Here is a 12,704-nt window from a genome sequence, read left to right as displayed (position 1 = left end):
GCATTAAATGGATATAATGGAAAATTGGATTGGAAGTACAAGGAGTAGTCCAGCAAAATGGGTTAAAAATATGTCTTGGTATATTTTTGGGTCACATATGAGAAATTAGATGATATTTCAAACAGCTAAGTGGCACGAGTCAACCGCAAATATGAAGATTACTAGATTTTAAATCATAGAATTGCAAATATGATCTGAAAAATATGAAACTTGACATATTATAATGATATGGCATCAATACCCTGTGGTTAAATTTTAGTGAGCATCGCAGTTTCAAGAGGGAACTTGCCAGGTTTGAAGGTGAACCAACGGTTGCTTCACTGGTTGGCCTTGAATGATTTTTATACTCAATATACACCCATACACGTTCTATGGTAAATAATGATAATTTCATGGATAGTTTCCCATTTTTAAGTTATTAAGTGGATTTCTAGGCATTTAATGGATATGATGGAAATTTGAAATGCAAGTACAAAGAGTAGTACAACAAAATTTGTTGACAAATAATAAAAATATTATTAGGTGTATCTTTAGGCCACATAGTCGACAAATAATAAACTTATCCGACCTTAGTGCATCAGCGAATTCAGCCATAGTTAACTCAGGAAATTGCTTACAATTAAGTTTTTGGATTGTTGAAAGATTAGGCAAATTCATGATTAATTATAGTAAATAATTCATGACTGGAATTAAGAATATCATGAAACAATCTAGCATACTACATGAACATCAAAACATGCACATCATCATCGCACACGAAGTAGCGACTACAGAGAGAGAGACATGTACAGATCATGAAGGACGTATTGTGTTAGTTGTTGCAGGAGCGACGGTGTTGATGACATGTTGATGACGATCTATTGACGGCGATGAGTCGCCGACTGACTTAGACAAAAGACGACCCGTAATGATGACCTTGAGCAGTCGCGCAGAGTGCTTTCCAAAAACCAACTTGTCTGTTAAGACATAAAAAATAATACGACAAAGGGAAGCCGCGCCCATGCAAGACAACGAACCAAATTTCGACGGACCATCTACGCGCATGCCGCATGTACGTGCCGCCCTGACCCTGTGCATGTGACCGAGCCCGACCAGGAGATGCGAGCGAGCGCGTACATGTGGTCTTCCTTTTTTCTTCTCAACACACCACTTAGGATGGTAAAAAGAATCCACCGTATAAAAAGGTCCAATTCTTTCTCATGTAACGGTGTGGGACTAAACTTTAACACCACACTATCACTTGTCATTTTTTTCATGGGCTCATTTAAGATTTCAAAAATTGTTAATCGGTGAAGCCCATTTATACTAGCAGTACCTATGAGAACCTGGAGGTAGAGGTGGTGGTGCGGGCAGGGACGACACACCAACATGTTGGCGGTGGGGGAAGGGATAGGTGATGGCTCATGCCCTGCTCGTGAGAGCTGCCCTGCGGAGCGACAAACCCGGCCAAAATTCTGACCAAAATCCAAAATTGGCAACCTCAATTGCCTGCCAGGTTTTTAAAATTAAGGAGTTTAGTGTTATGGAGGATAAAAAATTGAATAAGGGAGTTTTGAGAAATTGTTGATCCGGTCAAAATCAGACGATTCAATTTCAATTGAAGACATCAATTAAATGCGTGCTTTTTCAAAATAAGGAGCAATGTGTTATAGAGGATATCATGTGGGATACCTTCATGCACACAATTTAAGCATACAATGTGTCATGAGAAGGCTTAATAGGACCGATTTGCACTAGCTCGCCACCAGATAATCTGGCCGACTATTCGATTAGCAACCTGATGTATTGTGTTATAGAGGATAAAAAATGATGATTTGAGTATTCCTCGTGACTCCGCGCTCTTCTATTCGGTTAGCAACCTGATGATCTAAATAATTCCAGTCCAATGGGCTCGTTAGTTTTCGGTTCCTCCACACTCATGCATCTATGATGCATGTACCGCTATCATCACACAAAAAGAGCTAGAAAGCGGGCGTGAAGCTGGCAATCTTGGCGCACTCCTGCGAGACGACGGCGGCGGTGGTGGGTCTAAGACGACGTCGTAGCCGTCGGCCCAGCTCTCCATCCCGGGCGCCATTACATGCCAGAAGAGCCCGCCGGCGCACGCCCCGCTCCCCTTCACAGAAGCGTAGATGGCGTCGTACACCATGCGGAAGTAGCCGTCCCGCGCCGCCACCGTGTAGCCGCCGGAGCGCGCGGACCAGCCGAACTCCGCCACCAGCAGCGGCTTCCCCAGCACCGTCGCCGCGTCCTCGATGTGGGACGCCATCCACCTCTTGGTGAACTCCACCTGCGCCTGGCTGCTCGAACCCGGCATCCTGCCACAAGTATGAGCGACACGATTTGTCAGCACAAATCCATCCATCCATCCATCGTGCTTGTGTGTGTGTGTGTGTGTGTGTGTGTGTACCATTGGTCGGGGTAGAAGTGGATGGTGGCGAAGTCGACGGTGGGGATGCGGTTGTTGGAGATGAAGTCGGTGCCGCCGCTGTACCCTTGCCCCGGGTTGAACCGCTTGCGCTCCGGCGTGGACTCGCCGTAGAACCCTTCCATGCCGATCTCCACCATGTGGTTGGGGTCGACGGACTTGACGTACGCCGACATCGACCTGACCCAGCGCTGCATGCATGCACGACCACCATCAGATCAAACGGATGAACTAATGTCCTAAATAACCAGGCGTGATGGGAAGTGAACCGAGAGCCATGGATGTTATAGCTTGGTGTGAGTGACCGACCTCCATGGTCTTCCCGGAGAGGTCGCTCGGGACGCGAGGCTCGTTCATCAGCTCCCACGCGAAGATGATCGGCTCGTCCTTGTATGCCACCCTCGTGAAGGTGTTGACTCTCGTGACCATCCTCTGTTCCAACACAATGATGTGATCGACGTATATACGGTGAAAAGAAGAAAACAAATCTACATGACGCAGCAGAACGTTCATAATAAGAGGTTAAATACGAGTAGGGAAGGACCTTGATGTGGTTCTTATAGAACTTCTGGGTCACAGCGTCGGAGAAGAAGTCATCGTCAGACCTAAGGTAATGGCCCCGGTCTCGTGCCCACTGCACGTACTGCTTCTTCCCGCCAAAGTTGTCCATGTTGTTCACCAAGCTCAGGATCAAGTAGATCCCTCGTTTCTTCGCTTCGGCTATTACAAAGTCTAGTCCCTACACAAAAATATATTCGAAGGAGGGACATTAGACTATATAAATGCAGCATATATACGTGCATGTATCGCTGTATCTTACTCTTCAATGGTAAATCGATACGTTTTCGTGTGAGATCTTTACAGCTCACTGTCTGTATAAATGGAGTAGTATATAGTACGATTAAAACTTTTTGCCACTAGAATATATTCAATAAAAACTTTTTAATGGACAATAATAAATGAGTAAAAACCTTCTATAAAAAAATGACTAAAAACATTTTAATGAGTAGTAGTAAGATTTTAAAACGATTGGCCATTGATTAAGATCTTTGGTGCCAACTAAACATGCCGGCCCCTCCCCCTATCACTGTATCTTACTCTTCAATGGTAAATCTATACGTTTTCGTTTGAGATCTTTACAGCTCACTCTCTGTATAAATGGAGTAGTATATAGTACAGTTAAAAAAATTGGTACTAGAATATATTCAATGAAAACTTTTTAAGGACAATAATAAATGAGTAAAAACCTTCTAAAAAATGACTAAAAACATTTTAATGAGTAGTAGTAAGATTTTAAAACGCTTGGCCATTGATTAAGATCTTTGGTGCCAACGAAACATGCCCCCCCTTCCTCCCAAAAATTTTCAGATTTCTTAAACCAATCATGATTTGACAGCTGAAACCCATCCCGTAAAACCCCGTAACAGTCCATCGATGTAGCATTGTTGTACCGGGATATATATCATGAAAACTTTTTAATGAGCAATAGTAGCAGTAAGATTTTAAGACGTCTGGCCATTGATTAATTAAGAAGATCTTTGGGGTTTTCGTATCCATCTATCCAAATCGTTAGCACATGATTTTAGCGACGGGAACGAAGTACTAGTCAGGTAAACGTACGGTAGCATGGCTATCTTTGGCGTGTACGTAATTAATCTGCTCTAGTAAAACGGAAATCTCTAGCGTAGCTTCGAGGCCGTTCAACGTACATACCACGAACACTTTCTCATTGTAGACGCCGGGGATGATCTGCAGCGGCCGGTTGCTGGCCTGGCCGTCGCTGAAGGCCCAGGTCCTGACGACCGTGGCGCCGAGGCGGGACGCCTGGTCCAGCACGTCTACCACCTTGCTCCTCTCGTCTGGGTTCGACGCCATGTACATGAGCCAGTACGCGTTGAACCCGTCCGAGTAGAACGCCCGCTCGCCCGCCATGAACCGCGCCCCGCTCGCCGTCACGAACCCGCGCCCGGCATCCACTTCCCTGGCGCCGGCGGCGAGGGCAAGGCCGCCGGCCAAACACCACACCATCATCAGGAGCTGCGGGCTGATGGTGGCCATGCCACCTGCGGAGTATGTTTGTACGTGGAGAGCGGAAGCTGATGTGTCTACGTACGTACAGGTGATTGGCAAAGGTGCAATCTTTCCGGTGATCGATCGATCACCTGTGTCTGTGTGGATGGGGGATGACACTGCTGGAGTGCTCGCGTTATATGGGCACGGCGGGGCGAAATAGGCAGGTGCGGGCCCAGGCATAGTGTCGTGCTATCGCTTGCGTTGTGCACGTGCGTCGCTAGCTAGGTTTCTTTTTCGGACCCTTTTGAACCTGGCTATGTTGACTGCATGCAGCAGTAATGGAGTAGTAAAGTCATTTGTACTCCCTCCGTTCCTAAATATAAGTCTTTTGAGAGGTTCCACTAGTGGACTACATACGGATGTATATAGACATAGTTTAAAGTGTAGATTTACTCATTTTGCTCCGTATGTAGACTCCTAGTGAAATCTTTTAAAAGACTTATATTTAGGAACGGAGGGAGTATATAATAGAGCTGACTCAGCCAAATATTGCTTTTGGCTCCCGAGCTCACTGGAGGCCTTTAAATTCAAACTTCAAATTCAGTGAAAATTTGTATTTTAATGTTTCAAAAAATTCTGAAAAAAATACATAGATAAATGAAGGTATAATACACAAGTGTGTAAATTTTCAGAACAAAATACGTTGAAATGAGGGCTGTGCAAAAAAGACAAATCTGAGACTGTTTAACACATGTTACTATTCATCATTTCAGATCATGAATTTGTCTTTTTTGTACAGATCACGTTTTAAAGTATTTTGACCTGAAATTTTACACACATATCGGTTACATCCTTACATACATGCATATTTTTTCAGAATTTTTTGAACCACAAAAATTTGAATTTTTCAAAAATAAAGGCCTCCAAGGAGCTCGGCCTCCAAAACGCCATTCTCTGAGTCATCTGGCTATAAGAAATAAACTAATACTTCCTCCATCTCAAAATTCTTGTTTTAAATTTGTCTAGATATGAATGTATCTAGTCACGTTTTAGTATTTACATACATTCATTTCTAAACAAATCTTAGACAAGAATTTTGGGATGGAGGGGGTATATTTTTGTTTAGTTGTAGAAAAGAGAATAAGAGAGAGAAGGTAAGCGGGCTCTTAGCTAAGAGCAAGTACAATAAGGTACAGTCAGCAGGCTGTAAAGATTAAAATACTATATTTTCGCTGAGTTGAATGAGAGAGAAGATGAGAGAGAAGGGAAACGAGCTCTTCGTGAAGAGCTAGCTCTAGCACGTGCTCCTAGGTGCTTTGTTAGAATGAAATATGGACCATATATGATAAAAGTAGTACTTTTTTATATTTAACTATTATACAAGGTAGCAATAAGATGGGCTATAAGATGTCTTATAGCCAGCAGTCGGCTATACTATTAACCATGTTCTAAGAGATAGCTCTAACACATGCTCGTAGGCATTTTATGAGTATGAAAGATTGGTCATATAATAAAAAAATAATACACTTTTGCAATGAATTATTGTATATGTTGGCTATAAAATGGGTTATAGATGACATGGCAATGGCTATACTATTGCACTTGCTCCTAAATGTATAAAGACAGTACGGCTTTTACATATTTTGTACAGTGCCTGTTCGTTGGTTTGGACCCTTTTTGAACCTTGCTAGGTTGACTGCATCCTACGTGGTTCGGGTGAATAAAGAATAAGAAAATGTGGTCCGGATGAGGTTGCAATCTATGTGGCGAATTAACCGGACTCGTCCGCGAGTTCTTATATCTTCTCTATATTTAAGATGGATATGAAGGGTGCGGGTCAGTGTGAACGATTAGGAAGGAAGTGGAGGTTCGATTTGGTCAACTTTTTTTTGACCAGACACTGATGTTTCTCCGAAAAATCCTCAAATACGAGCGTGATAGGGTCACTCGCTCACCGAACCATTCGCCAAACGCCATTTATGTTTCCCGCTCCACGGCTAGCCTCGCGTGCTGCTCCGCGGCTAGCCTTGCCTTCTGCTCTACGGTCATCCTTGCCTCGTAGTCCCTTCGTTCGTAGTTAATTTGTTAGTCGTTCGTAATATATAAAATAAGATGAAAGCCTTTTTCAAATAGGATAAAACACGTATAGAGGAAAGATGCATTCACATTACCGCGAACATATAAGTTTACACAAGCTCATCCATTAACCTATAATATTTCTCATTCTCTTAAGGCGACTATAACGAAGCCTTTCTTGTCTTGATCTTAGTCTTCGAGCCCATGGCTTCGACGATGAGTGGTGGGAAAGAAAATCCTGGTGCCTCAACTCATGTTGTAGATATATAAGATTTTTTTGGTCTTCTGAGAGGCGGTGCTCCCGCGGATGGTGGTGTTGCATGTTCAAGTCGATCTTCCAAACTCTGATACTCCTCGACTTCTTTTATCGAGACGGATTAGACGAAGCTCCCGTGTAGAAATTTTTCGGCTCATCAGAATGGCAAGGTTAGGATTTCTCATAAAGCATACGCGACAACCTGATTTTATGTATGCGGTTCCGAGACACTGGACTTAGTGGCACGTGCATCAATACTCCCCGTGTGCCATCATCAAGGTTAGATTGGTTCCCGTAACGGAGCAACGTAACTATAGGGGAGTGTATGTGCTCGTTTCGTCTAGATCCATGGTCATAGTCCAAGAACCTCCATGTGATTTGGGTCTTTATATTTCGAGTGAACATTTTAATAGATCTTGTCCCTTTTCTCAAAAAATAACCTTTATTCTTTATTAGTATTTTACAATCGGGAGTTATCTCTACTCGGTATGGCACATACTACTACATATGTTAGCCTTTATTTGTGAGAAAATCTTGACGTAATTAGCCGAGTGCAATTATTACCCTAACTAATAACACGACTCGTGGGTCCTTGCTTCCTTCCTGCATGGTAGCTGCATGCCCCCAACGCCCGCGCGCGAGCCGGAACGCACACCCAAGCTAGCCTCAGGGCGTGATTCCGCCGATCCTAGCGCACTCCTGGGAGACGACGGCGGCGGTGGTGGAGCTGCGCTCAAGCACGACTTCATAGCCGTCTGCCCAGCTCTCCATCCCGGGCGCCATCACCTGCCAGAAGAGGCCCCCGGCGCACGGCCCGCCTCCCTTCACCGACGCGTAGATGGCGTCGTACACCATGCGCAAGTAGTCGTCCCGCGCCGCCACCGCCGCGTTGCCGCTCGACTTCCAGCCGAACTCCGCCACCAGCAGCGGCTTCCGCAGCGCCGCCGCCGCGTCCTCGATGTGCGACGCCATCCATTTCTTCATGAACTCCACCTGCTGCTCGCTTGTCGACCCCGGCACCCTGACACACACACACGGTCAGCACAAATCCATCGGTTATACTTATAACTTAAAAGTGCTGGGAGGAAATGTTCTCTTTGTTGATTTACCACTGGTCGGGGTACGAGTGGATGGTGGCGAAGTCGACGGTGGGGATGCGGTTGTTTCCGATGAAGTCGGTGCCCGCGCTGTAACTACCGCCGGGGTTGAACCGCCTGCGCTCCGGCGCGGTGTCGCCGTAGAACCCCTCGAGGCCGATCTCCACCATGTGCTTGTCGTCGATGGACTTGACGTAGGAGGACATGAGCGCCACCCAGGCCTGCATGGTCTTCCCGGAGAGGTCGCTGGGGACGCGGGGCTCGTTCATCAGCTCCCATGCAAAGATGGTGGGCTCGTCCTTGTACGCCACTCCCGTGAAGTTGTTGACTCTCGTGAGCACCCTCTGCTCTCCACACACGTACACACGAGTTTTTTTAACGACACGATCGAAGTTTATACGGTGTATATCCGTTGGAAAAACGTATACGGTGCATATATGTATGATGTACCCCGCAGAAAAAGAAAAGCATACGGTGCATCGGCACGTACACAAGATGTGAACGATGATGGAGCTTATTAGCGTGACGGCAGTGGAACATGCAGTGCACGCGATTAATTACTAATTCTAGCTAGGGGAGTGCACGCGACGTGCGAGGACGTGACGGACCTTGATGTGGTTCATGTAGAAGCGCTGGGTGAGGCGGTCCGTGAAGAAGTCGTCGTCGGAGCTCAGGTTATGGCCCTGCTCTTTGGCCCACTGCACGTACTGTCTCTTCCCGCCAAAGTCACCCCAGTTGTTCGTCAAGCTCAGGATCAAATAGAGACCTCGCTTCTTCGCTTCGGCCACCACGAAGTCCACTCCCTGAATTTATCAAGAGAAAACATATATTTTTAAACGTACGATAGTTTCTAAACATATATTTTTTATCAAATATAATGCATATTCAACTAGTTAAATTATCAACCTAAAACGACGTGCATACCTTATAAATCGAGACGAATGAAGTAAGTGGGTGTTTGTTTGAAAGGACTTTTTGATGTAGGGACTAAAATTAATCTCTTCTAGTCTCATCTAAATCAAACAGGAGGGACTTCTAGGACTTAAAGTGGGCATTTCTGACTAAAGGAATAAGTCCATATGGGAGGGTCTTTTTGAGATTTTTTGGAACTTTTTCCAATAATGCCTTGGCTTTTAGCCTGTCATTTAATAATCTCTAGTACTTCCTCCGTCACGGTTTAGAAGGCACGCTTGGAAAATCTCTGGGACCAAGATAGTCACGGATTGGTTGTGAGATGTAGCAGGTGTAGATGCTAATGCGCCTAATCAACTGAGAAAATACGAGTACTTATGCATGAGCAGCAAATTGAGAGGACACGTGCACGAGTAGTACTAATATTAATTAATAGAAGTAATTGCTTTTGCGCCTTAAACCTTGTCTATTTTAAAAACGCACGCAATTTTAATTGTGCCTTCTAAACCGTGACGAAGGAAGTACATTACTAAGGGTAACATGGTGTTTTAGCATGTCATTTAATAACTTTTAGTCCATATTTAATCCCTTAAACCAAACAGGTAGGGAGTAGGGACTTTTTAGTTGGGACTAAAAAAAGTCGTAGGACTTTTTAAATAAACAGGGCCTAAAAAAAAATTATCCCACCATGCAGAAAAAAGGAAACTTTTACCCCAAGGGTGGTATACAATGGAAACTTTTTGATGGGAATTAATAGTGAGACGAAAAAATAATTAGCAGTACCCGTTAATTACATGTGATTATTCCTTCCTAAAAAAACCGTATGGGTATTTCTATTTTTATATTTTGAAATGATGTGGTTATTTTTTGACAACATGTGGTTATTAGCTTAGAAGATATATTAGCGTGTCCGTCTATCTAACAGTTGTACTACAATAATAACTTTACTGCGACGGAAACGGTCTCCCATTTCTACGACAAACCCATAAGATTCAAGTAGTAACGTATAGCCATCTTTGGCGTGTAATTAGTGTGTTCCAAATATTACCCCCCAAAGAAAAAAGATGTTCCAAAGATTTACTCTTGCGCCTAGCTAGCTTCTTCCCTCAACGTACGTACCACGAACACCTCCTCGCTGTAGACGCCCGGGGTGATCTGCAGCGGCCGGTTGCTGCCGCCGTCGTTGAAGGCCCACGTCCTGATGATCGTCGCGCCGACGCGGGACGCCTGGTCCAGCGTGTCCAGCACCTTGCTCCGGTCGCCGGGGTTCGACGCCATGTACATGAGCCAGTACGCGTTGAAGCCGTTCGGGTAGAACGGCCGGCCGCCCACCGTGAACCGTGCCCCGTCCGCCCTCGCGAATCCTCGGGTCCCAGCCCCTAGTTCCCCGGCGTTGTTTAGGGCCGGGGCCTGGGCCGGGACGACGGCGTGGTGGACGCTCGGCCGGCGCGCGTCGGCGGCGAGGGCCAGGACGGCCAGACACGACACGGCCATCAGCCGCCTGACGTTGCCGGTGCCCATGCCTATGTATGTATGCATGCCAAACCGAAGCTACTGTGGCGACGTCGTGCAGGTGATCAGATGTAGGGTGCAATATTTCTTTGCTGCGAATACTATGTTGTGCATGGAGACGAGTGCTAGCTCGCGTTATATAGGCGAGGGCTCCTGCATGGCGACACGAAATGGGCAGGGTGCAGGCATGGTGTGCCGTGCCGACGCTTGTGTTGCGTAGGCTCTCTAGGCCGGGTCGATCTTGGGATACGATCGTCTCTTGATGAATATGCCTAGTTTGGCATACGGCATGCAGGGCATGAAATAATTGTCATTAAGCTGACCTTAATTAGCATATGGACGACATGCATGGCATGAGATAATTGTCAGCTTATTTTGGCTTTGGCAAATGGCATGAGTTAATTGTAAGCTTACTTTGGCATATGGCAGTGGGTGGCATGCATGAGATGATTGTGTAGATCAGGATGTGTCATGTGTGTGAGGACGTTAACGCAGATGTTGAAGAGGCCGTTACGTGGGAGGTCAGACGAAGTACACGTACGTACGTTCCATACCTCCATTGTCCCATGCGCGATCGACGGTCACAGGGAAAGCACGTACGTGTATAAAGGGGACGGTTATCTGGTCTAATCCTACAAGTCTGGGTTGCGTTACGTCCGCTCACCGGCCGGCCTGCAGGTTAGGCCGTTAGGGGTTGACAAGGTGTCTATCCCACGCGCGCGCCACCATATATGCATATAAGACTCATAATGGAGTAGGAATCTTACTATTGTCCCGTTTGACGAAGAATGTGGAAACAAAGTTCATCATAAGTACGAAACGCCGTAAACTTAATAGAAATTGCATCGAGGTCTAGCCATTGAACGATCATTTCTGCCGTCAAAATGAGTCGTCGATGCGTCGTTGTAGACACTCACATACCAAAGCTGGCTTGAACTTGTTAATGATAGTTGAGAAGTTTTTGTGCACGTGTCCCTAATGACAGCACACCGGAGCCGCGGTCATCGTCGTTTACTGATGAATAGATCCGAAGCAATTGACACCAAATATTGCCGTCGTGCACGCACATTAAGAAACTCTAACCTCGTTGCGTCAGGAAGACGGCATGAATATACAACGGCGCTCCATCGACTACGTCTAGATGGACAAGCTTAAGGAGAATCGGAGCCCAAAAGACAAACTTAAAAAAGAAGTGTCGCTATCCGTCCAAACGCCGCACCACTAGTTCAATCCATAATTTCAGATACACATTTCGCTCAACTCGATCGTACCACTGGAAAAATAGCAATCCTTCCCTCATCCATGTGTCTTCTCATCCCATTATTCCTGAATAGTATACCTTATTATGTTCCAAAAATTGGAAGCCTATGCACAATAGTAGTCACTGGCAATTAAATGTGATTTTTATTTATTTCTTTCTACCACGACATGCCTATAACGACCCCCCTCCCGCCCGACACCACCTTCCCTTTTTCAAACAGCCTCCACCTCCCATTTAAACACCCCCTCATGTAGCCGCCGACCAACACCCACTCATTTATGTTAGGAAACGTTGCATGGGAAACAAAAAAATTCCTATGAAGATGTATAGCTATGAGAGGGGAAGTGTGTCTACATACCCTTATAGATCGCTAAGCGGAAGCGTTAAGAAACATGGTTGATGTAGTCGTATGTCTTCGCGGTCCAATCGCTATCGGTCCCGATCTAGCACCGAACATATGGCACCTCCGTGTTCAGCACGGGTACAACTCGATGACGTCTTGATGACCCACAAGTATAGGGGGTCTATCGTAGTCCTTTCGATAAGTAAGAGTGTCGAACCCAACGAGGAGCAGAAGGATCTGACAAGTGGTTTTCAGCAAAGTAATATCTGCAAACACTGAAATTATCGGTAACAAGTAGTTGTGTGGTGAGATGATTCGTAGCAAGTACCAAGTAGCAAGTAACAAAAGTAACAACGGTGCAGCAAAGTGTCCCAATCCCTTTTGTAGCAAGGGACAAGCCTGACCAAACTCTTATAGGAGGTAAAACGCTCCCGAGGACACATGGGAAATTCTGTCATGCTAGTTTTCATCATGTTCATATGATTCACGTTCGTTACTTTGATAGTTTGATATATGGGTGGACCGGCGCTTGGGTACTGCCCTTACTTGGACAAGCATCCCACTTATGATTAACCCCTCTCGCAAGCATCTGCGACTACGAAAGAAGAATTAAGACAAAGTCTAACCATAGCATTAAACTAGTGGATCCAAATCAGCCCCTCACGAAGCAACGCATAAACTAGGGTTTAAGCTTCTGTCACTCTAGCAACCCATCATCTACTTACTACTTCCCGATGCCTTCCTCTAGGCCCAAATAATGGTGAAGTGTTATGTAGTCGACGTTCACATAACACCACTAGAGGAAA

At 45.5% G+C, this 12,704-nt stretch overlaps 1 protein-coding gene and 1 pseudogene across 1 annotated transcript; both read right to left on the bottom strand.

Moving 5' to 3' along the window:
* Nucleotides 1–1,849: 1,849 nt before the first annotated feature.
* LOC123406186 lies at nucleotides 1,850–4,335 on the bottom strand (annotated as a pseudogene).
* A 2,865-nt stretch (nucleotides 4,336–7,200) lies between these two features.
* Nucleotides 7,201–10,473, bottom strand: LOC123403625 (putative mannan endo-1,4-beta-mannosidase 9). The gene is made up of 4 exons (XM_045097546.1): nucleotides 9,902–10,473; nucleotides 8,479–8,673; nucleotides 7,883–8,214; nucleotides 7,201–7,794 (listed from the first exon to the last, which is right to left on the bottom strand). Exons 1-4 carry the CDS (start codon nucleotides 10,319–10,321, stop codon nucleotides 7,440–7,442), a joined length of 1,302 nt encoding a protein of 433 aa, XP_044953481.1. The 5' UTR covers nucleotides 10,322–10,473; the 3' UTR covers nucleotides 7,201–7,439.
* Between the last annotated feature and the right edge of the window lie 2,231 nt (nucleotides 10,474–12,704).

Source organism: Hordeum vulgare, chromosome 6H (genome assembly GCF_904849725.1).
Source record: "Hordeum vulgare subsp. vulgare chromosome 6H, MorexV3_pseudomolecules_assembly, whole genome shotgun sequence".
NCBI lineage: Eukaryota > Viridiplantae > Streptophyta > Magnoliopsida > Poales > Poaceae > Hordeum > Hordeum vulgare.
The sequence above is the reverse complement of the archived record's forward strand: the minus strand, read 5'-3'. Positions and strand labels throughout refer to the sequence as shown.